General features: G+C 37.7%; 1 protein-coding gene across 3 annotated transcripts in view; it reads right to left on the bottom strand.

Annotated features, from left to right (window-relative positions):
• Nucleotides 1-24105, bottom strand: part of Akt3 (AKT serine/threonine kinase 3) — a 244109-nt gene extending 220004 nt beyond the window's left edge. Inside the window, exons 1-2 of one of the 3 annotated variants that reach the window (XM_057770332.1) lie at nucleotides 23891-24105; nucleotides 13893-14065 (exon numbers count right to left, since the gene is read on the bottom strand). In XM_057770332.1, coding sequence (XP_057626315.1) covers nucleotides 13893-13938 — 46 coding nt within the window. In that variant the 5' untranslated portion in view covers nucleotides 13939-14065; nucleotides 23891-24105. Of the gene's footprint in view, nucleotides 1-13892; nucleotides 14066-23530; nucleotides 23854-23890 lie in introns of those variants that run through there. The other 2 variants (XM_057770331.1, XM_057770333.1) reach the window with 2 other exon arrangements.
• Between the last annotated feature and the right edge of the window lie 504 nt (nucleotides 24106-24609).

Below are 24609 nucleotides of genomic sequence, written 5' to 3'. Positions count from 1 at the left end.
ATCATAACTAAGAAACACTATAATTATAACTATCTAGTTTTCAACTCCTCAAAGACCCCAGAAGCATATAATATTCCTAAGTAAACAGGAAGTGCATTGTAAGCAATTTACAAAGTTCTAGAATTGACAGAGACATCTTGCTCCCTGAACAGTTCTTTTGTTATGTTGGGGCATCATCTTCAGCCTATAGGCCCGTAACATCTGGCAGACTTTTCAGAGAAACAGGAAATTTGAAAATCTGTTCTACCTTGTACTAGCAAAGTTCGTCAACTGCTTTCTTCTGTGTCCTGCAAAATATTTTGCAGTTTCTTCTGTGAAAGAGAAACTCTGAAGGACCATTCCATCTTTTGGGAAGTTCAGGAGTCACTTTTCTGTGGGTTCTGCAAGTCCAGTTCATACAGCATACCATCAAGCAGGCTAGGCAAGAGCAGTTTCTGGCCTTGTAACACTGACGGCAAGTTCTATAACAAGTTTCCTCAAAGTCCATCAACCTCTCTGAAGTAATTAGTACTACCAGAAGCAGACATGTCTCACTGTCAAGAAAAGTATAGTTCTTAAAACCTTTTAAATGTCATATTCTGTAGGTCCTGTAGTGCTGGAGATTATCTAACTGAAATAAATCTCTCTGTGTCTAAAAATCCTCACTAACATGACGAAAAGTTTATTATAGATGACTAGTAATCTGTATTTAATTATACATTACATTTTTAAATAAGCTGCATAAACATACCTTAAATTACAGTAGAAATATATAGCGTAACAAAATTGACCTTAAATTTTTTTATCAATAGACCAAAATCTATACCAATGTAAAGTATTCATTTCTATATCATATCCCCCTTTTTTAAGAAAGAGAATGATTGTGACCATTAACCATTTATACCCAACCCCTTTTAACTGAAAACAAAGATTTATGAAAAATCATTATGAGAATTTGGGCACAGTTTTCTCTAAACTGCTTCTTGCTGTTAGGTATTTTTAGGGTTCACAGAGACCTTTTGGGGGGTCTTGTTCCATCAAACCACATTAGCCTGGAAGGAATCCATAGTTTCCCACCCTCTGTGTAAACAAAAGCATAACCTCTTTTCCATATCCTTAGACTAAAATTTTAAAGTAAAGATACCTTTAAAATATATCTGTTGATTTAGCTTAGCAGTCTTCAGAATCAACTGTCTCTCTGCAGTCAAAAAATTCAAAGAAAACACAATAATATACAAAATCTAGATTCTTTGTGTATTTTCCACCTTTTCATGGCCAATTATGATTTTTTATTCTATTTTTCCTTTAAGAACCTCAGTTTAATGTACTTATATTTTTTTATCTATGACTCTGTCTATCTTTGATCCTCTCTATCTTAAGCCCATGCACATTTATCAAATTTACTGTGGCCCATTTAGAGGCCTTTTTTGTTGTTGTTGTTTCTTTCTGTGTATCTGCAATCTTTTTCTAGCCAGAAGCGGTTTTTTTAAATGCTAAGTGGGCATGGCTAGGACTAAAGCTGCAGCTTTGCCTGTTGGCTCCACCCCATCCAACATGGCTGAGATATGTTCGCTGCCCCAGCTCCAGGGACAAAGCAGGTCTATGTCTCCATTAATCAACTAGTAACATGCTGCTCACAGTCCCATGTAACTGCGCCATAGCAGGACCTCCCAAAAGATCCAGTTCTTGCCACCAGCATGAACCAGGAAGCTGTCTCTTACAAGAAGTCATGCCTCTCCTCACTGCCAGCAAATAGACCCTATCTGGAAAAACGTGGCTACCAAGAAGCTGCAACTGACTCCCATTTTTGTGGGTTTAGAAGCACTTTTTTAAAGCTTTCTTAGGCTTTATATGGATGTACATTGCTGGATGTTGGGTGTTATTTTGTAAATGGGGACTGTGCTTTCATTTCCCCTTTGTCCAGACCCAAATAATCACAAAGAAACTATACTAATTACAATACTGTTTGGCCAATGTCTCAGGTGTTCCTAGCTAGCTCTTACATCTTAAATTAACCTATTTCTATTAATCTATGTATCACCACAAGGCTGTGGCTTACCAGTAATGTTCTGGCATATTTCTCCTTCAGGGGCTACTTGGTATCTCGACTCCACCTACTCTCTTTATCTTTGTTTGGATTTCCTGCCTGGCTTTACTCTGATAAGCCAAACAGATAAGCTTTATTCATCAACCAAATAGAAGTAACACATATACAGAAGGACATACCACAACAGGTCTTTAATAATATTTGGAGAAAATGAGGGAAGAAAAAAGGTTGGGAAGGCCAAAGATGTTGTAAGAAGGTACAAATCGTACCTTGGATCATTCAAGGATCACAGAAGATTTAAATATCACACCTTCAGTTTCATATGTAAGTACATTTTTTTCACAAGTGTTCTAGATGTGATCTTTTCCAGAAACTATTTGTCTTTTCTTGTATTTTGGGGTGGGCTAAGGTGGAAAAGACTTGGGTTTTTGAGAAAGTGCTCAATATACACTATACAGTCTCCCACAATCAGGATCATTCTTGATTCTACTTAAATTAGGTATACAAAGAAGCTGGAAATTTTAGTTTCTCTCTTAGCTTTTATATTGTATATAAATGTTTTCCACTATCTCAAAATTTTCAAACTTTTGTACCATTCATAAATTTCAAGATATTTCTGCAATTCTGTTGTAGCAAAACTAAAACCACTCTACTAAAACTAAAACCACTCTACTGCTAATGTCACTTCTCTACCACTGAATAACTATCACTCTAAGAGTTTCAGCACCTTCAACACTACAAACTTTTAACCTACAGCTTTATTCGGTAGCTAGGAGACGTTAACCTAGTTGATTCAGAAATTTAAATCTCTCACAGCACCATATGCAAAAGTTGACCTGTACTATAATCTTGGGTTCCACTTACTTCCAAGATGTCTTGCTCACAAAGTTGAAAGTTCATGTTGGCTTTTGACTTACTGTTCTATTTTTACTTATGTTGCTGTGATAAAACAACATGATAAAACACAACAGGGGAAGGGAGTTTATTTTAGTTTACAATTCAAAGTTATAATTCATTGTGTGTAGCAGTCCCAACTCAGAAACTTAATTAAAACATAACAACAAACCCTTCATCGGGGTCTTTTCCTACATGATTCCAGAGTGTGTCTAAAAAACATCACATTTATCATTACATTCATAAGAGAAACTTAAGGGTACACTACTTTTACATGGCTTAGTATGATATTTTTTCAAGTTGTATACCAGACAGACTTGACCTTGTTTGTTGGGGAGTGCTATTTTAAGGTGTGCTACTTTTGTTTATGTTACATTTTTTAACTCTGTGAAGCTGTGTTACTGTGCCTGTCTAAAATATCTGCTGGTCTAATAAAGAGCTGAACAGTCTATAGTGAGGCGAGAGAGGAGCTAAATATGGGGAGAAATCTGGGGGAAAAGGATCTAGGAATGAGAGGAGGAGGATTTCAGAGGCCAGCCAGCCACCCAGCAACAGCCAGACACAGAGTAAGAAAGAAAGAAAAGGAATACAGGAATAGAGAAAGATAAAAGCCCCAAGGCCAAAGATAGATAGGATAATTTAAGAAAATATGGCAAAAAACTAGCCAAGCTTAGGCCAAGAATTCATAACTGAGAATAAGCCTCCGTGTATGGTCTACAGAGCAAGTTCCAGGATAGCCAGGCTACACAGAGAAACACTATACTGGAAATAAAAACAAAAAACAAAAAAGAAAAAACAAAAAAAAAAAAAAACCACACTCACACACAAACTCAATTGGTTGGTTGCAAGGTCACTCATTGGATAAAGAAAAGGCTCTTGCTGCCAAGTCTAATGACCTGAGTTCAATCCCCAAAAGCTACATCGTGAAATGAAAAGAACAACTCCCACAAACTATCCTCAGAGCCACACCAAAACATGAAACACACAGACCTGAATGATAAATACACAGACAGACAAATGTAAAAACTTCAAAAATTTAAAAAGAAAACCACTACTCTAGAAAATGCATAAAAAAATAAATCCAAGTTACAATGGTAGCAGAACAATGTTTCTCAGTTTCTTTCACATTTAAAGAGCTTCTTCAGATATTTTCTCACTAATCACTAAGTTTCTTTCCATGAATTTTTAATACCACACATATGTCAATCTATTTCCATAATATGGTCCACTAGAGAACCACAAATTATTATAACATCTACAAAGTGTCTTTTAGACTTTCCTCCAAGAACCAATTTACAGACCTTTGGGAGGACGGCCATATTCATTGCAAAGGTATACAGATAGGGATACAGAAATGCTAAAAAACTGTCTTACCCAAAAGAAGGCAAGAAGGTATAAGCAAAGGAATTTTCCTCATTGAACTCATATAAAATAACAACAAACGTATTATGGCTTCATCTTAAAAGTACCTAAAAGGCATCTGTTGATGGCTTTGTTGTCAGTCTGTAGCACTAACTGAGAGGAATCCTCAGAAAGCAGAAGCTAGTAAAAGTATGTCAGGTTACTGAGAACATGACTCTGAAGAGGATACTGGGATCCTAGGCCTCTTTCTGCCCTCTACTTGTCTTATTTCCTGGTCACCATGAGAGGAATAACTTCCTCAACCACACATATCCTATCATGATGTGCTGTTTTGTCACAAACCCAAAGACAACAAGGCCAAGTAACATGATGTCCCTAAGACCATGAGCCAAAATAACTCTTCATTCTAAGCTGATTTTCCTGGGTACTCTGTCATAGCAACAGAAAGCTGAACCACACAAGACTACATCAATTACTCAGTTACATCAACAAATATTAAACATTAGCTATAAATGTTTTAAAATTTTAAGAAGCATAACAAGCCAATAAAAACAATAAAACAGAATACATGAAAAATGCTAAGTTTTTACACTGCAAGAAAACAGGGAAAATGAATAATGTTCAAATGGCACAAACAGAAAACTCAATTATATCAATAATCACACTTAACATAAATAGGTTATTATTAAATCCAAATTTGGAATATATTTTAAATGTATCTTGTTCAAATGGGATTTATTCCAGAATTATCTTAATTCACACATTAATAACCATTTTTATTTTAATATATTAATGTGTGAATTATGGTCATTCTGAAATATAACCATAGTAACAATGAAATATTTTGGGAAAAGTGGGAAACAATTTCATAAAACTCAGCACAGGAAAAAGGAATGCAGCCTGACAAATAGCAAAATTGGAGAAGCAACAGCTTGGGGATTTGGTGGTAAAATGCATTCTCCTATTAAAATGATAAGGCCAAAAATACACCATCACCACTTTTATTGAGCATTGTAGTAGAGACCCTGCCCAGTAAAATATGGCCAGAAAAAGAAATGAAAAGACGTGGAGGAATGTCCAACCTTTAGATATTGCAACATGATTTTGTCATCTACAAAATTCACTTGCAAACTGCATAAATTACAAAAAAAATCCTCATATTTTAATTAAGCTTATAATACTGAACAGTGTTTACAGCTATACTCAGCCACAAGCACCCCACGGGCCTTAAGATGGCTATGTCTGAATTGTCGAAACAAGAAAAAGAATTCTGGTTCTTAACAGATAATTTGGCATTATAGGAAGAAAATCTTTAACATGAAGAAACAGAGATATATTTCCCTGGTAAATTTGCCTTGTGCCCAATGAAAACAAATTAATATTTGTAAGTAAACTGAATGATTACACATAGCTTCACTCTTAATTAGAAACAATTAAGTATATGTCTGTATCATAGCAATTTCACAATTCCTTAACCCCAGAATGTGTATGAGAGCTTATCACTTGATGGTTTTCTCTATTAGGCTTTCTTGCTTACAATTTTTAAAATAAGCGTATGAAAACTGTGAAAAAAAATTCCAGATTACAAATACATTAAGTCTCTAAATTTCAAAGACTTTAGAAAATGAATTTAAACTTAGTAGTGGTGCACACATGTAATCCAGGAAGTAGAGGCAGGAGTGAAGTTCAAAGCCAGTCTCATTGTAGTGCAAGTTCAAGGCCAATCCTGGCTACACAAGATGTAGAAGAGAAAACTCATTGTTTGGTAACTTCAACTGTTATAGCATGTCTCTCTAACCTGAAATGTAGTTTACACAGTCATCATCACAGCTATCCACTCTCTATGGGAAAGCCCTGCTGCTAGATAGTAAACAGGAAATCACATCATTTTCTTTCTCTTTAACCACTTTGTAAATTATTTTCTAAAGTTACTTCATAAATAAAACATGAACAAAGGAACACATGTACAAAGAAAGGCTCTCAGATTTTTGCACCTAAAAAAATTGTTTTGCTTTCCATTAAACAAATTATGTAATTTTATTAGATCACAACTCCACAAATCACAACATAACCTGCTCACAATCCTTATGTTGCTACAGTGTATTGTGCATAACAGGACTTAGCTCCTATGAGACAATTAAGAGATAAAATATTTACATTACCAAATCTACTTTCACTAAACCATTTCATAGAATGTAAGACAAGTATTCCATTGACAGAGTTTATGGATATTATAAATACAAGCTAAATAACAAAAATGGTTATTTGAAGGCACAACTGGTTACAACAGAGTAACAAGAAGAAGGTTCAATCTGTTAAAAAAAATTAAAATAATGAACAGGTATAACAAATTCACACTAGCATCATTTCATCAAACAAAATGTTTTCAATAATTTATCTCTTAAATTTGTATTAATGTCCCAAAAGTTACATTATATATTAGTTGACTACTAAGATTCCTAATTTGTTACCAAAGAACTGACTTTCTACATTCATAAATTATTACTTAGTGCTATACTTGGGGTATGATAAGAGTCACCCAAGGATTCTTTGTGATGTTAGTTTTGGTCCCATGGTGGCAGTTTGGGGATATGATAAATGCTTTGAGAGTGATGCCTGAAGAGAAGTCCTCAGGGTCACTAGGGGCATGCTCTTGTTGGGTTATTCTCATGAAACCCCTTGTTCTTGTAAGAAAGTGATTATAAAAAACATAAGTACTGTTGTAAAATACTATTTTAACTAGGCAAAGATGTGTTTCATTTGATGCTTCAGAATATTACTTTTTGTAAAGGTGTGTTACTTTTGTTTATGCTACATTTCTTTAACAATGTAAGAATGTGTACATAATTACGTAAAGATGTTTTACATCTATTTCACCTTGCCTGCCTAAGGCACCTGACTGGTCTAATAAAAAGCTGAATAACTAGACAGGAAAGGGATAGATGGGACTGTCAGGCAGAGAGAACAAAAAGGAGGAAAAATCTAGGTTTGAGCAAAGGAAAGAATGAAAGAAGGAAAAGCAGAGAGAACAAGGTAGACACCTAGGCCAGAAGCCAGGCAGACACCAACAAGTCAGACAGAAGTACAGAGAAAGTAAGATCAACAGAAGGAAAGAAAAGTAAAAAGCCCTGAAGCAAAAGGTAGATAAAGAGAAACAGGTTAATTTACGTTAAAGGAGCTAGTTAGAAAAGAGAGCCTAAGCTAGGCCAAGCATTTAAAAATAGTTAAGTCTACATGTCATGATTTGGGAGCTGGTTGGTGGTGCAAAAGAAAGAGCCTGCTACAAAGCATGGTCCCTCTTGTCCTCTCCCTGTCGCCTGTCTCCAAATGTGAGGGTTTGCGTGCTCAGTTACCATCTGACACCTGACAGGGAACTTTCAACAGAGTTAAGTACATGTAGCTGCCATGCCTTTGAGCCTCCAAACTAGTAAATAAACTAAACAAACCTCTTCTTTTTACAAAATGGCTTATTTCAGGTATTTTACTGTGGAATTAAAAAGTAGGCTAAAACATTTAGGTTTTTAAGAAACAAGATTATTTTTAAAAATTTAAAAATTGTAAAACACTATTATTATTGCAGCTTATTTAATTTTATCATTTAAAATCTTTTTAAATTGTTGAAATTTCCTATTGTACTAATGTACTATGTGTTTCTACATGGCAAATATTACCAGTAGTTATAATAAACTGAGAAAACACAAAAGCAAAACTCACCATCTAGCTTTTAAGGTTTGGGGTCACCCAGAACATTATCAGTAAGAATTTGTTAAATATACAGGTAGTTACTATGCTAATATAAAACCAAGCTGAAAAGTGCTCCTTAAGCCCACCTCAGAGGAAAATACAGATATTAACTTAGTCTATGCTATGCAATAACTATCAATTCTACACTAGCAATGTCAAGTTTGTATGTCATCTGAATCATCTTCAAATGCTACAGAAAACTCCACAGGACAGTTTCATTATTGATAAATCTCTAACAAACAAGACTAAGAAAGCATATATCCTATACGAATATCACTATTTAGCACCTTTTCCCCATTGTCTGTGAAGTTATTTACTGAAAAATCAACTTACATTAAAGGTACAAATAAAAACAGACAGTATCTAGAAAGAAGTTAGATAATCAAGAACTGATTCAAATATATATATTCCAATATATGGAGAAATAAAACTAATACTCAAACTAAGAACTATATTACCACTTGTTTCCAGTACTGGAAACATGTGCTCTACCATTGAACAACCTGGAAGCAACATTCTCAGCAATGAATTTACCTTCATTTTTTTAAATATTTTAATCACTATAGTAAGTAATTTTAATACAATTCTCTACACTCATACCTAATAATGCTTAAAACCACACTATAATGTAAAGGAGACAGATATCTCCAAACAAATACACCAGGGTTCAAGTTATAATTATCTGTCCAGGGTAAATAACAATGCTTTCGGGAAGAGAAATTCTTGGAGTCAAACGAAAGCCAAGCAACAGTCTATATTATGAAATATGTTTGACCGAAACATGAAATTATTATTCAAACAGTACTGAAGTTGTCTAGAAGAACAAATAGTGGGGGAGGTCAGAATTTATTTACTCTAGGGTTTCAAATAATGCTTTCAAGAGTATGGTTAATTACATCACAAATTCTAACTCAGCACACTTAGTTGCCAAAAATACCGAGAAAATGGTAAAAAATAAATAAATAAATAAATAAATAAATAAATAAATAAATAAATAAATGAAATGAGAGAGCACTACCAGTATCACAATTTTTTCTCATAACTGTATAAACACTATCACGAGACACCTAAAAGAAACCACCACCACCAAAAAAAAAAAAAATGATAATTAACAAAGTGGAATACTTAACTGAAAGAGGAGGAAAACTTGAAATAAAACTTAGTGTTCTAAACTATTATAAAAGTAACTATTCACTACAAAGAATTTCTAGAAATATGAATTACTGAAATTATTCAGTAACACACTGGAAGAAAATGCAATGTCAATAAAAGGTCCAAGAAAATGCTTCTCTCCTCTTTCCTAGAAAGACATGGAAAATGAATCTTTTTACTTATCAAATTGATTTAGAAGTTCTAGAAAGTAAGAGAATACACAAGAGAAAAAAAAAGACATGGAAAAAAAACCCACTACAGAAAGGCTGACCTGAACTTTCATATTCAAACTGTCCACTAAACCTTTAAGACAATGAGCAAAAAATGAGACTCTAATTCACCCTCCTTTAATTTCATAATTCCAAAGACACAGAAGCATCAACAGGTTCCATAGAACAAAAGTGGATTTCCCGCAAAGAAACATTCATGAGCCGCCACAGCATCACCCGCTCCTCAATAAAACTGGTTAGTAAAGGCAAAGAAATGCAGCCTTCAAAATTCTCAATGAAGGCAATTTAAATGTGAATTTAAACCCAGCCAAGGAATGTACCAGACATGAAAGTCAAAAGGACAGTTTTAAATATTACACTGGCAAACACCCATACACATTACTCCTGAAAACATGTATCAGCTTAGGAGACATTGTAGGAAACTGTGAAATGAGTCCAAAACAAAATAATAACAATATGAGATCCAAGGAAGCATGTAGCTTAATAGAGAATGACATGGTATTATCATACCCAGAAAACAGTACATTACTACTTCGCATATTAGGATTAAAAAGCAAAACAATCAATGAATAAAGCATATGTTTTTCAACCAGCAGGAGAGAAACATAGCCATAAGAATGTTCAAGAAAAAGACAGGCATTGTCACCCATACCTACAATTCCAAACTTGGGAGACTGAGGCAGGAAGAACACAAGTTGAAGGTCTGTTTGGGATATACAGTCAGACCTTGTCTCAAAAGCCATAAAAGGAAAGAAAAAATTAAGTTACAAAAATCATGATGCAAACCATAGAAAGACATTATTTTGAGAACTGAGAAGCTACAAAAAAAAGTCCCTTTTATCTTTAGGATACCATCATAAATGTTGTTCTTTGCTTTTCAGTTATAGCAGTTTAACTACTATAAACCTTGGCAATGAACAATAAATATTATAGACAGCACAATCCATAAAGGGAATATTAGGAATTCAAGACACAGTTTACAAAAGCAAATTTAGAGATAATGTTCTCAAAGGTGCTGGTCCAACATCTAAGTTTTAGCCATAAAGGCAACAAAATGGAAAAGGTAAATAGGTCTCCCAAGTTAACTTTTTTCATTTTCATAACAAAGACACTGGATTATGTAAAAACAGTTATTCAAAAATAAAGTACTGTGTATTGTATGCACAATTAGGCTACTGATCAACACAAAGATTAAAGGTAAAGTTTACAGCTGAGCAGTCATGTGATGGAGGAAGGTCATTGGTTAATTAATAAAGAAACTGCTTGCCCTGATAGGTTAGAACATAGGTGGGTGGAGTAAACAGAACAGAATGCTGGGAGGAAGAGGAAGTGAGGTAAGATGCCTCAGACAGATGATGCCAGGCCACTGCTCTCCAGGCCAGACACGATGCAGCCAGCCGCCAGGTCAGACATGCTGAATCTTTCCCGGTAAGCGCACCTAGTGGTGCTACGTAGATTATTAGAAATGGGCTAAATTAATACGTAAGAATTAGCCTAGAAGAGGCTAGATATAATGGGCCAGGCAGTGTTTAAAAGAATATAGTTTGTGTGTCGTTATTTTGGGGCATGAGCTAGCCAGGCGGCCGGGAGCTGGGTGGCAGCTCCCACTACAGTCATGGTGCACACCTTTAAGTCCAGCACTTGGGAAGCAGAGACAGGAGGATCTCTGTGAGTTTAAAGTCAGCCTGGTCTACAAAGTGAGTTCCAGGACAGCCAGAGAAACTGTCTCAAAAAGATTAGAGGGAGGGAGGGAGGGAGGGAGGGAGGGAGGGAGGGAGGGAGGGGGAGGGAGGGAGGGAGGGAGGGAGGGAGGGAGGGAGGGAGGGAGGGAGGGAGGGAGGGAGGGAGGGAGGGAGGGAGGGGCGGGCACTACAATGATTTTCTCTAAAGACAGGAACCAAGTGAAGAGGTAAAGCACAGAAATGTCTGACATTTCATTCGACACCTGGGTACTTACTCACATCCTCACATTATGTTCAGATGGTCACTACTTCTCAACAAACATAAACACGGATTCAGACAGACAGACACACAGACACACAGAGTGTGTGTGATTCTCTGTCCAGCATAGGAACAACAGAATTTCTTGCATACCATTTTCTTTGTTTTCTATTATATAGTCTACAGACTAAACACCAACCTTCCATCATGGTATTTCAGAAAAGATGTGGTTAATTAAAAATCCTCAAGGCCTCGGGCCTTAGACAGACAGGAATATAAAGTTATCCATAGTCATTACCTCATTTGGGCCTTACAACAGTCTTACAAACCAGATTTTAGGAACTAATAAAGAAAAATTTTGAAGGCTTAAATGATTTGCCATCTTCTCTCCTCCCTTTCCCTACCAAAAAAAGAGAGAGAATATAAACTAGTTAAGAAAAAAAAAAACTCACAGCACTGAAATCTGAAATGCTTTCCAAATACATAAGAATAAAAGAAAAAAGTTAATACTGAAGGTCAGTTGTAGCAGGAATTCTAATAAAACCCAGAGTCAGAAATAAGGCGGTGGGAGCTGAAGGATGAGAGAAGCAATACAGCCAGCCTTTAATCTCTACCAATGTTGAGACCAAAGAAGCAATCCTGTCCTCAGACTGTCTCCTCAGATAGCACTGAGCTCTTATCTCTTTCCGTTTTGTATTCCTCTCTCTGTCCAGCCGGATCACTCCCTTCTCCACCTCTCAAGTGCTGGGATCACCTTTGTGTGCACTCTGCTTCTCTTTTAGACAGATTCAATCTCCTGTAGCCCAGGATAGCCTTGAACTAACAAGAGACCCCTCTACCTCTGCCTCCCAAATTCTGGAATTAAAGGTGTGAGCCACCACTCCCTGGCCTCTAGGGGCTTAGCCCTGCACTCTGATCTTCAGGCAAGCTTTATCTGTTAAAACACACACAAAAAAAATATCACTACAGTCAGTCACTTTAGGAAACAAATTGACAATTTTATAAATTTAAACAGGCACTTACCCATATAGCCCAAAATCTTATCCTAGGTTATTACCCAAAACACACGGAAATACATTTTAAGAAGGCATGTACTCAATGGTCATAAAAATTTATTCATAATATTCAGAGACAGTTCAAATTTCTACCAAGTATTAAAAGGATAAAGGCAGAAGTTGAGTGACATGCCTATAATCCCAGTACTCAAGATGCCTAGCAGGAAGGTCATTAAGTTGGATGACTACCTGAGCTACATGACCTTGGGTATAAAGTAAGATTCTGTTTCAAAAAGAAAATTAGAAATAAACAAATAAATGAAGTACTTTATTTCCACACCTCAGAATCCTACTTCTCACGTATACCACATGGATAAAGCACTCAAGTATGTACAGGAAAGAAACCAGACACAAAAGACTGTGGATTTCAAGAGTTGATTGAACTGAAATCTTAGAAAAGCATAATTATAGTAACAGATAGCACATGAGGTGGTTGTCAAGGTTGAAAGAGAAGCACTGAACCAAAAAGAGGCAGAAATAAACTTTTATAGAGTGATGGACACATATGAGGACTGTATTGTTTGCTGCATCATAAATATTAGACATAACTCAATAAAATGCTATACAACTTAATGTGGCCTATTTAAAAATTCCATCTGGGAGTTCGAGGCCAGCCTGGTCTACAAGAGCTAGTTCCGGGACAGGCACCAAAGCTACAGAGAAACCCTGTCTCGAAAAAACCAAAAAAAAAAAAAAAAAAAAAAAAAAATTCCATAATACATATGGCTTTTTAGCATAGATACTAACCAAAGATCCCCAAAGAATATGAAAAGTAGTGTTTAAGCGGTACCTTAGTTAACAAAAAAATAGGACTCAAAAGCATCCCTCATCCTATTTGATAGGTCATGCAGGTAGACAGGTAAAGTGGCTGAGCATCCAGCCTAAAGACTAGATCTCTAATAAACATATAGATGATATAAGGTGGTGATCACTCAGATTATAAACTAAATTTTACATTGGCTATTTAATAATAAAAATGATGTATTTATCTAAAGAATGAACTAGAAATACACAGTAAAAGTAGATAATATAAACAAGAAATACCAAATTAAACACACAAAGAAAATCACTCTCCACATTTGAAGTTTTATATCATAGCTTTAACTTACCTAATTTATGGACCTGTTCAACAATTCAACATTGTATGGACTAAGCTTTCCCTTCCTTTCTACCACCATACAAATTGACTCAATATAGTATTTTTACCTAAGTATTTATATTATACAGACACAAGAGTCCTTTTCTATATGTTAAGTAATTCTGTAAAGTCTGTAGAATATGAAGACACCACAGAAAAATACAGTACTAACATGTGTGTATATAAAATCTAGTATCATAATTACAAACTACAAAAATCAAAATTAGAAGGAAATTCCCAATAAGCAAATTCCTGGCCTACATGTTGAGCATTGTTTCTGTCTTAAACAGCACATCAGCATTTACTTGATTAACTCTCAGGACACACTCGCTGTTCAGCACTTAACTTACCCCTCTTCTGAACCCAACCTTCTTTCACAATGGTAACATCGCTCATGATGGCTCCCCTCTGAGCCCCCAACTTGGAGAAATGATGCTTTGCAGGATCAGTTTTAGGATTTGGATTCTTTGCTGTGGCTGCTGCTGCTGCTGCTGCACTTCCCACTCTCTAGTGATGACTCAGCCTGGAAGGAAGTATTGAAGAAGAATTTCTTTTTTCCCCATTCTTGAACTCACATAGCAATAACAAACAACTAAGCCTTTGTGAATGCCTTCATTTGACCTGACGTCACATAAAGTCTAACTCTTCACACATGAGGGGCTTATTTATTGAACAGTTCTGTAATGACGACACTGCTCTGGTCTTGTGACAAATGTGACACGACAGTGACAGACAGACAGAAAGCATGTCTTAGAACATATATTGAAATGACGGGACAAAGAATGAAAGTTAAGTGGCTCAACTGCTCTAATTTCAAATAGTTATGTCAAAGTACTTTATGTAAAGTACAGTGTGCCACGAAACTAATGTTTATATAATCCGTCTTGCTCTAAAAATATTTCAGGTAGATTACATTAAATACACAACATTTAGTAATTTTTTGGTAGATAAAGAAAGTGAAACAAAGGGAATATGAAGTAGAAAAGACATGACAATAACTAACTGCTCATCTATCATAATCTGATAATCTTCACAACTGTATTAGGGCACTATTAATTTCACAGAATGGAAAAAACTGGGACTCACAGAGAAAAGGTACCTTGCTAGACTTCAAGGTAGTAAACTGTAGAGCTAAGTTCTGAATTCAGAATGCCTGATTCTGAAGTCTGCTCTCTTCATTTCAAAACTCTACATGTGAAAGATGAGCCAAATTTATGGAATAAAATGTTTTAGGAAATTTGCAAATTCAAAAACATGACAGGTTTCAATGCAACAGTATCTGTAATATGAAAAAAAAAAACAGAATTGCTCAAAAAGAAATAGAGTGTTTTCTAAGACAAACAGTAGAAATGTATGTCCTGGGTCTTTATATGATAAATTAGGAGTAAAAAGGCTTTCTTACATATATGGCAATAAACTTAATGAACTATTTATTATTATCCCTACCAATCTAAGAAAAAATTGCTTCTACATTTGCAAAAATATGGACTAGATATGCTGGTGTTAGGTGGCCAAGCACAAACGGCATGAACTCTAGGTAACTAGAGAAAAAGAAGAAAACGGGTATCTAGAGTAACTGTACTACTCTATGAAGTTGGGTTTTCATAAATAGTACACAGCATTAAATTCAACGTTGCATTCCCAGCTAGTACTGAACTAAATAAGTTTTCCTCCAACACATATTATATGTGAAGCCTAACTTTTTATCAATCAGTGATTAAAACTAAACATTCTCTGAACAATCTGACAAAGGCTACATGGCTCAATAGAAGACCACCCTGTCATGGGCTATACAAATATGTTACGTGCAATACATAGGAGAAAGGGCAGAACTACTCAAAAGCATAATCATGGGGACCTGTTGCTGCAGAATAAAGACAGATGCTGCAATCTGGGTCTCTTTCCCAAAATGATGATTGTTTGAAAGAACATTAAACTAAAAGAAATTTGAAAAAAATAAATCGTTTGTTCAGGTAACTTTGGGGAAATTTTATAATTTTGTCCTCCTGACACATTTCTACTAACATTAAATATTCTAAAATAAGATACAATTTACCACCAGCAATACCCACAATGAATACTGCCAGGAGAAAAGTCACATTATTTAAAGCAATACCCACTTCACATTAAAAACAGAACAACAACAACAAAAAAAAGCCCTAAAGTATAGCATTCAAACATTTTATTTTGATTGGGATCATATCTGAAAAACCCAAGTAACTGCATATTATATAGATAAATCAAAGGGTTAACTCTGTATATTGTATAAAGAATTTTAAGTTAAATACTGGAAAAGACTAGTGCAAAGTGATGTCATCATCATAGCTGCACTCAGCTCTTCTCATTGGTACTATTTAGACAAATGAGCTCAATTTCTAGTAAGACTGTTTATTTTTCTCATTATAAAACTATACAATCTGGACAAAAGAGAATTTATATCATTCTTGGGAGTAAAAGTAGAATAAATATATCCAAGAGATACTTCCAATTAAAGTAAAATGTGCTGGAATACCCTTACGAAGAACACTGAGAGGATGGAAGTCTTCCTGAAATTCAACCAGATCAAACCAAATCAATTAATCTTATTTTATAATGGACCTGTTTCTGAAAACTAATTTCTTGGACAGAGAGAGAGAAAAAAATTAAAAAAAAAAAAAAAAAAGATAGGGATGGAGGGAGATGCACAGGAGGAAAAGGGAGGAAAGAAGAGAGGGAGGAGAGAGGAAGGGAGGGAGGGAACAATCAATGAATATATGTTTTTTAAAATGTACATTAAATTAAAGCAGCAAGTTTTACAAACTTTATTAGGGCCACTGCACCTAACTGTTAGAGGTGGTCTTATTCCATGGCATTTGAAACAAGTTATCAAATTTTACCTATAACCACAACTTTCAGTTTTAAAACCTGTTCTTGTACCTAAGAGCTAAAATGGTATCATCATTAAAGATAATTTTTTAAAATGTAATCATTAGGTTAGCAGGAAAGGCTGTCCTTAATATGTAAAAGCAATGCTATTGGCTCCTAAACAATAAACATATTCTCTGGTTTGATTTCCTAAGTGGCAATGCTCCTGTTCCAGTCATCGAGTCTCCCGTTAAGTCACCCACATTTCCATAAACACTAGTCCACAAGATGAGCTAAAGTTCTGTCACCTGTTTCCAATGGTAAAGCAAACTTGACCCTCCTCCCATAGTAACTTCTGTAGAAATATGCTCTCTGCAGACTCTCTCTGGTGAGTTAACATAAAATTTGGTTTATTTTTAAGTTTATTGAATTAAATGTTAGTGCTAGATAACCTAATTTTTTATCATTCTTATAAAAAGTTACACACAAAACTCATAGTGAATTCAATAGTAAAGTTATTTTCATTCATGATTCACTATTAGAGAATATAATAACTTCATCTGAGTATCATTTTATAATATACAAAACCTTTCCCATCTTTAATTCTACTGAATCACAATATAAATTATTAAAGCAATTTGACTATGCCTGGCACTTATTCAACAAATACAGAATTAGTGAATAAGTAGATGAATGAACAAAGATGTTAACAGCTTTAGATAATAAAGAATAAGCTATGCAAACAAGTTTAGTAAGTCAACAGCAAAAATGGCAAGTTGCCATTTTTAAAACAAAACTAAGTTTAAACATTATGGAAGCAGTTATATGTAATTAAAATTCCTGTATGTTAGGTCATGTTTCCTATGGCCTTCCATAAAGTGCAAGGACTAGACTACATTAAAACTACCCTATTTTTTCTTGACATTTTAAAACACTTTGTGTTAAGATCATTAATTTTCAACTCCAAATAAAAGAAACCTTAATGTACCCAAAATTATTCATTATCGGAAGATTTTCTTATTGATGCTTTAAATAATTTTCAAGACTTCAGCAACCAGTCATGCAATTTAAAGCAATAATATCAAACATGCTTTAGAATGTCATTCACTCAAAAAATGTGAACTATACTAATACTTACTCAGTCAACAAATTATAATATATATGTATATACTGTCTACTCGGTGACAAGAACTGAAATAGCATCTTAAATCTCTCCCAAGCCTATTATATATTTGCTATCCAAAATCTTTTATTTATAACCCCTATTTGATTCTTAATTATGAACCTAAGAAAAGTGTGGCCAAAAGCAATAATGACAGTATTTCCCACAGTTACCACACACAGGGACAATCAATAAAAGTAATCACCTGCAATTAAGGTCTTCCATCAGTTTCATCTGCTTTATATGAAATAACAAAATATAAACTGTCAAATGTAATTAACAAAATGTTTTAAAGTAAACCAAAGAAAAAATAAAAGTACCAAGAAAACTATCACAAATGAACTAACATAAAACTAAACTTAGATTGAAAAGCACACAGTAATTCTTTCATACAAGTGAAAAGACACAGTAATTCTCTTTCATACAGGTAAGTGCAAAGTTCATATGTAAATAATTTCCTGTATGTCAGCTACCTCTTTTTTTTTGGGGGGGGGGGGGGGAGAAGGGGGTCTCTGAGACCTGTGGGCCTGACAACCCTGGAGCTCACTAAGTATCAGGAAGTGTCCTTGAACCTGACTCAAACCCTCAAGTGCTGGGATTAAAGTCGTGATCCGTCAAACCTGGCTTCATACATGCTTATTTCTGAATTAAAATCCATAATAACTTTCTTTGAACTATAGTTGATCTTTGGCTGTAAGGTTCTATGCTATCATTTTATAGACTTTATGATAGCCAAACTGAATTAATAAAGGAAATTAATTTAAACAACTGATATTTTAAAGCATAAATGATGAGCAAGAGGAACTACTTTAGATTCTATGGTAGTTTCAGCTTTTAGTAAGTATATTGTAAGAAAATCTAAGCCAGGATGTAGCACATGACTGCAACCCCAGCTACTCTGGAGGCTGAGGCAGGGGGATCACAAGTTTGAGGCTAGTCTGGTAAGTATAGCAAGTTCAAGGTTAGTCTGGACCACTTGGTGAGACCATGGCTCAAAATAAAAGCATTAAAAGGGAGAAGCTGTGAAAGCTGGTACGATAAACAAAACCCTGCTTTTGATCCCCCCCCCCAAAAAAAGAGAAATTAATGTATATGCCAGGACAAATACACAAGGCTGTATCAAACTTTCAAAAGTATGTGCAGGAAAAGTAAACACACTGGAAATGAAATTCAAAACAATTTGTCTTTTATTTTGAATAACCTGTTCCTACTTGGAGTTGTTACCCTATAAACTCTATTCAAAATACAGTAATAACACTGTAGGTTTTTTTCTAAAACCTGGAACTTTTAGACAAACCGTCAGATCTTTCAAATTGTTAATTCTTAAAAACCAACTCTATAAACAAAAATACACATACAAAAAAAGCATTTTCCTCTTTTTCTCTACATCAATGTACAATCTCAACCAATGTACATCTCAACATGTCCATTATTAAAAAGCTTGTGCTAGTGATATACCTAATATTCTGACTTAAAACACTGATATGTTTATCCTCTGCTTCACAGAAACCAATAAAAAGCTATTAAAACAACCCCTTTTACTTCTAATGTAAAATGTTGCTTAACTGTATATGAAGGCACCTATGATAACTTAGGGCTACTAAAGAACACTGGCTCAGCTGGCCATTTAATTCAATATACAAATAGAATTCTAAAATCTGCTTCAGGCACCTCTCAACTGTAAAATGGAAGTACTTAATGTATACACATAAAACCTATCTCTAGTCCACTAAACGTCAAGAATTACTGGCAGATTTTCCCCCCAGGATTAGAATCCCTGGCAAAGTTCTTCTCAAAGTTTTCTTTAGAAAAAGCAACAGACAGACCAAAAAACTTTATTAACTATTTCCAACTCTGCTTCACTCAGACTGGTACTGATAATGTCCCTTTAATAATTCTCTGTGCCTCAATTTCCTTAGCCACAAAGGAAATGTAGCATTAGATATTCGATAGCTTTTTCATAGCTGATATTTAGGATTCTTCACATTGAAATCTACAATTGACTTCATACAGAAGTGGCATTGCAGATGACAATAATGATTATGTACAGTTCCTATCCTCAAAATTTAATATACAGTTAAAACAAAGCATCAAGTAGACATTCAACTCAAACCAAATCTGGACTACTCTCCATTATTGGCTAAATTCTACCTTCCTGTTCGAAACTCCCAGACATCCAGATATAGTCAGGGACTTTCTTAATATAGAAGAGATAAATTCTCCTCTAAACATCTTTTGTTTTCTTCTAGAAAACCTTTTTAATTTCCTTTCAGAATACAAGAAAAATTACCCATTTAGAAATACAAAGTACATTAAGGCAATAATTTTTATTTTTATTTATTTATTTATTTATTTTAATTTTCGAGACGGGTTTCTCCATAGCTTTTTTGGTTCCGGTCCTGCAACTAGCTCTTGTAGACCAGGCTGGCCTCGAACTCACAGAGATCCGCCCGCCTCTGCCTCCTGAGTGCTGGGATTAAAGGCGTGCGCCACCAATGCCCAGCAGGCAATAATTTTTAAATAAGTATATTTGAATACTATTAATCTATTTTCCAACTATTTGAAGATTTCCTTGCAGAAGAAATAAATGTACTTCAAATTTGATGAAAGATGCTACAATAAACTATGTAAACAGTTGAGGTATTTATTTGAAACAACTAAAATGAAAGAAATATTAGCAGTTTAATCAATACAGCTTTTAAAACTATATTAACTTGATCCTGTGGAACTTATTATAGTATAGATAATATAATTATATATACATATATATATGTATGTATATGTACACATATAATATAGCAATGTCACTGTGGACTCTAAGAATGAGTACAAACAAAGTGTTTCAGAATAGGAAATTTTAAATGAAATGATTTTTATGCTGTATGGAGTGTTTCTTATGTAAAGTTCACTTTCAAAAGTGCATCAAGATTGTTCCAAAGATTAGATGAATTACAATATTAAAGTACATAGCAATACCTGGCACATGGCAAGTGCTCAGGGGTTAGTGGCTAGAATTAACTGGAAACTAAGTCTAGTCCTATCAGATATTAAAGACTTTAATGACACATCTGTTAATAGTAGTCTACCTTAGAAAAGAATATGCTGCATTAAACCAAGATTAAGAATGCAGAGGATGCTGAAATATGGCGCTAACAGCAACTTTTAAATTACTCAAAGATATTAACACAAACCTTCCATTAAAAATAGTTGCGTTATTAATTCAAGGTAACTTGACAATGCAATAAAGTATAAAATTAACCAAATAAAGTAATTTTTGGTCTTGCATTTAATTGTAGAAATTCAAAACGATCCCAAATTGGTCTTCTTTTTAATGCTATAAACTTAATCATTATAAAGCCAAGATCTTACTAAATTATGACTCAGATCCAATTAACACATTAACAGGAATCACCTTTTCATCCCAGGGATAAAGTCTTGAACTTATAGATACTACAAAATAAAGTATTATTAGCTATCTCTTCATAAAAATATGCAAAGTTTAACTAAAAGCTAAACTTGTACAACAATGTATGAGACAAGTTCCCCTTTATGAAGAAGCCTAAGCATTTAGAAATTTTCACATTAAAATCAAAACCTGGAGTTTAAAATTCCTAAACCCCTCCACTGAAATCCATGCTTTGTCCCTGAACTTTAATCAAAAGACTTTAGATGCACAGTTCTACAAAACAAACTTCAATGTTGGTATCTTCTGAATGAAGTGCTAAAACCTTACCCCTCCAAAGCGCAATCCTCATCTTACTATTTATACAGTGAATTGAACCTTACTTAAAATGTTTTAGCTGGAAAATTACATATACAAGCTTGCACTGTTGGCACACACCTATAATCCCAACACTCAGGAGGCTGGGGCAGGAGGATCCCTAGCAGACCAGCCTAGGCTACAGAGTTAGTTTCATAGAAGCCTAAGCTACACAGGGAAACCCCTCTATTCCAAAACCACAATAAATACAATTACAAACATATAAAAATCCAAAGATTTTCAAGTATTCTTTCATATACAATGCAAAACTACCAACGTCAAGGTTAAAGAAAAAATAATTTTAAGTTGAAAACTATTCACTCATAATTACAGAAAACCTAACTGTAGGGGAAAAATGAATAACAAATTTCATAATTTTTGTAGTATTAACTTTTAAAAACTAAGAAAACACGCTACTGCAAATATACAAAACAAACACAAACAAAACCCTACACCTACATCCATCCAAATTTGTCACATTCAAATGACACTTTAAAATTAGAACCTCAAGTTACAGATACTAGGCTCATCTCTGTTTTTCAGAAAGTTATTAAATAGAAACAAGATTTCATAATGACAAAAGGAACAAAATCCAGTCTTGACCTGCTCCTTGAACGCAGTTTCTGGTCATACAATCTGGAAAACTAGTAATTCATGAAGACACTTTTTAAAAATCTTTTAAACAACCGTCTTCTGGAATATTCAGACCCATCTTCATGCCCTGAACCATATTTACTGGACGCTTCCACCTTTGGCTTTTTCAACTTAACAGGAGTACCTACCATAAGCAAATGAAGTGGCTGTTTAGAAATTTATATTTCTACTAAAAAAATATGACCGTGCTTTACCAACTACGGAACACATGTCTAAACTGATGATCTGAGACAACTGTCAATGTATTACATATGAAGTCCTTGTGCTGTATCCCTTTCAGGACACACCAAACGTGTGATGACTCTATCAATAACAGAAATTAATCGATACAGATTCACAGGTTTTATTGTTGAATTTCTACCTGTAAACTTTATCAATTACAATCCATCAATGTTTTTAACCAAAATCACACTGGTGAAATGAGTTTTATTTTCATAACATTCTTTTGATGGAGATATGAGAGAATCCAAGCTTTAACTTATGGGTAAGCATTTTTTTCCTGCTTTCTAAAGATAACAGTAAACACCACTACTGTAAAAACCTGGCCCTAAAGTGAGTCAGTTATCTCTAACCTAAGTGTAGATTCCCAGGAAATCCCACACAAGGGGCGACCCCGCCTCGGCACCATGGCTATCATTGTCACCAGCCTAAGCTTCAACTTCGGGCTTCTAAAGGGCCTCACCAGCATCATGGCTGATGCAGACCGATGCGCAGGAGGCGGAGGAGGTGGACAAGGAAGAAGCTGGTTTGTTTACTTGCAGCCTGAGCCGCCGCCGTCGCAGTCGCCACCGCCGCCGCCAGCATCAGTGGATCAGCCAAACCCAGCATCTTCCGCACATTTCTATTCTTAGCACACAACTCCCTAGCGGATCAAAACCCCACTACTATTAAAAACACAGACTTGCACGTTACCCACCTCGCACACGCACACCCGCACCCCATCAGCACCGTCCTCTCCCGGGCGCCGGCGGGGTGCGGCGAGGTGGGGTGGGTAGCAGGAGAAGGAAGGAGACCCCGGGGACGCCGGTGCATCCTCGCCCGCACTCCCGCCACATGCGCAGACGGCCCCTCCCCCCCAACCCAAACACCGACTCGCCACCGACTGCTCGCGTTACATAACCTCGCCGCCGCCCCCCGCCCCGGCCCGCCGCCCCCTCCCCTTGCCGTGCGGCCGGGCTCGAGCGAAGCAGAGCCCTAGGGCGCCGGGGCAGACGACCCAGACACGCAGCACACGGTACCGCTAGGCCGGGAACACACCCTCCCCGGCCGCCCGCGTACAGCCACCGTTCCCCCGCCCCCCCCCAAAGCGAGGGGGTGTCGGTGTCACCCACGCGGGGCATCCCCCGGCCTCCACCTCCACACCCATAGTTCCCAAGCCTCCGGAGGGAGGGGGAAAGCCGGTCCCCCACCCACGCCCCCGGCGGCCGCAGTGACACCCAGACGCCCCCGCCTCACCCACCCTCGTTGCCGCCGCCCCCTCCCGAGGGAGGCAGGGAGGGAGCCGCGAGGCCCTCGGGGAGTTCGACGAGGCGGGGAGGGGGGCGAGAGCTGGGGGCGGCGGCTGTTACCTGCAAAGGCGGCGGCGGCAGCCCCGCAGCTGCTCGGGCGGTGGCGGAGGATGGAGCGGGGGGGCGGGGGGAGGAGAGGGGGCAACTCGGGGGTCCCCCTCCCTCCTCCTCCCCTTCTGTCCTCCCCCCCACCCCGCTGAGCCTCTGGCCCCCTGGAGCCCGGTGCTTTCGGCGGGAGGGGAGACGAAGGCTGCAGGGGAGGGAGGGAGGGAGCCGGCCGAGCGGGCGGGCCGCGGCGCTGGAGCGGGCGGCGGCGGCGGCGGGAGGAGGGAGGAGGAGGGCGGGCGGCGGCGCGGGGAGGAGGAGGAGGCGGAGACTCTACTTGGGAATCGGATATCGGCTACAAATTCAATTCATCACCAGAAAACACCGCTCGGGCGGGGGGCCGGGTCCAGCTGCCCGGCCGCAGGGCGGAGGCTCCGGGCCGAGCGTGCAGGGCCGGAGACCCCGGACAGCGGCCTCGCCTCGGGGACCCGGCAGCCGCCTCCCCGCCCCCTCCTTCCTCCCTCCGGGGGCTGCCGCCGGAGCTTCTTGCCGCCGCCGCCGCGGGGCTTGTTGTTGACTTTGAGGAAAACTCCTGACGTCAGGGGCTGGCTCTCCGCGACTGGCGGGAGCGGCTTCCCCGCGCCCGGGCCCCTGCTCGCCGCCCCAGCTCCGCGCCCCAGCCGGGCGCTCGTCCCCAGGCTGCCCCGCGCCCCTCAGACCCGCGGCGACCCGCGCCCCTCGGCTTCCTCTCGCGAGAACACCTCCCCTAGCAGCCCGCGCCGCGGGGCCGCTGTTCCCGCCGCCGGGAAGTTCTGGGTTTCCCCGGGCAGGGTGGCCCTCGACGGGGCGCCCGAGGCCCCGGACGGCTTTCCCCGGACACCCACCGCACTGGGACGCCGCGGGGGTGTGGGCCCGGGGTGAGGTGAGTCGCTCTCACCTGCGCCTGGGCGAGGCGGACTCGGGATCGGTGCAAACCAGGTATCTGACCATCCCGGGAGATGTGACCGTCCAGTCTGAGAGCCAGCCGCCGCCAGTGGGCTGGAGGTGGCAGTGACATCCCGAGCCCCTCAATCACCTCCTTGTGACTTTGGGGC

This window comes from Chionomys nivalis, chromosome 5 (genome assembly GCF_950005125.1).
Source record: "Chionomys nivalis chromosome 5, mChiNiv1.1, whole genome shotgun sequence".
NCBI lineage: Eukaryota > Metazoa > Chordata > Mammalia > Rodentia > Cricetidae > Chionomys > Chionomys nivalis.
Note: the sequence above shows the minus strand (reverse complement) of the source record. Positions and strands in the feature narration are given on the sequence as shown.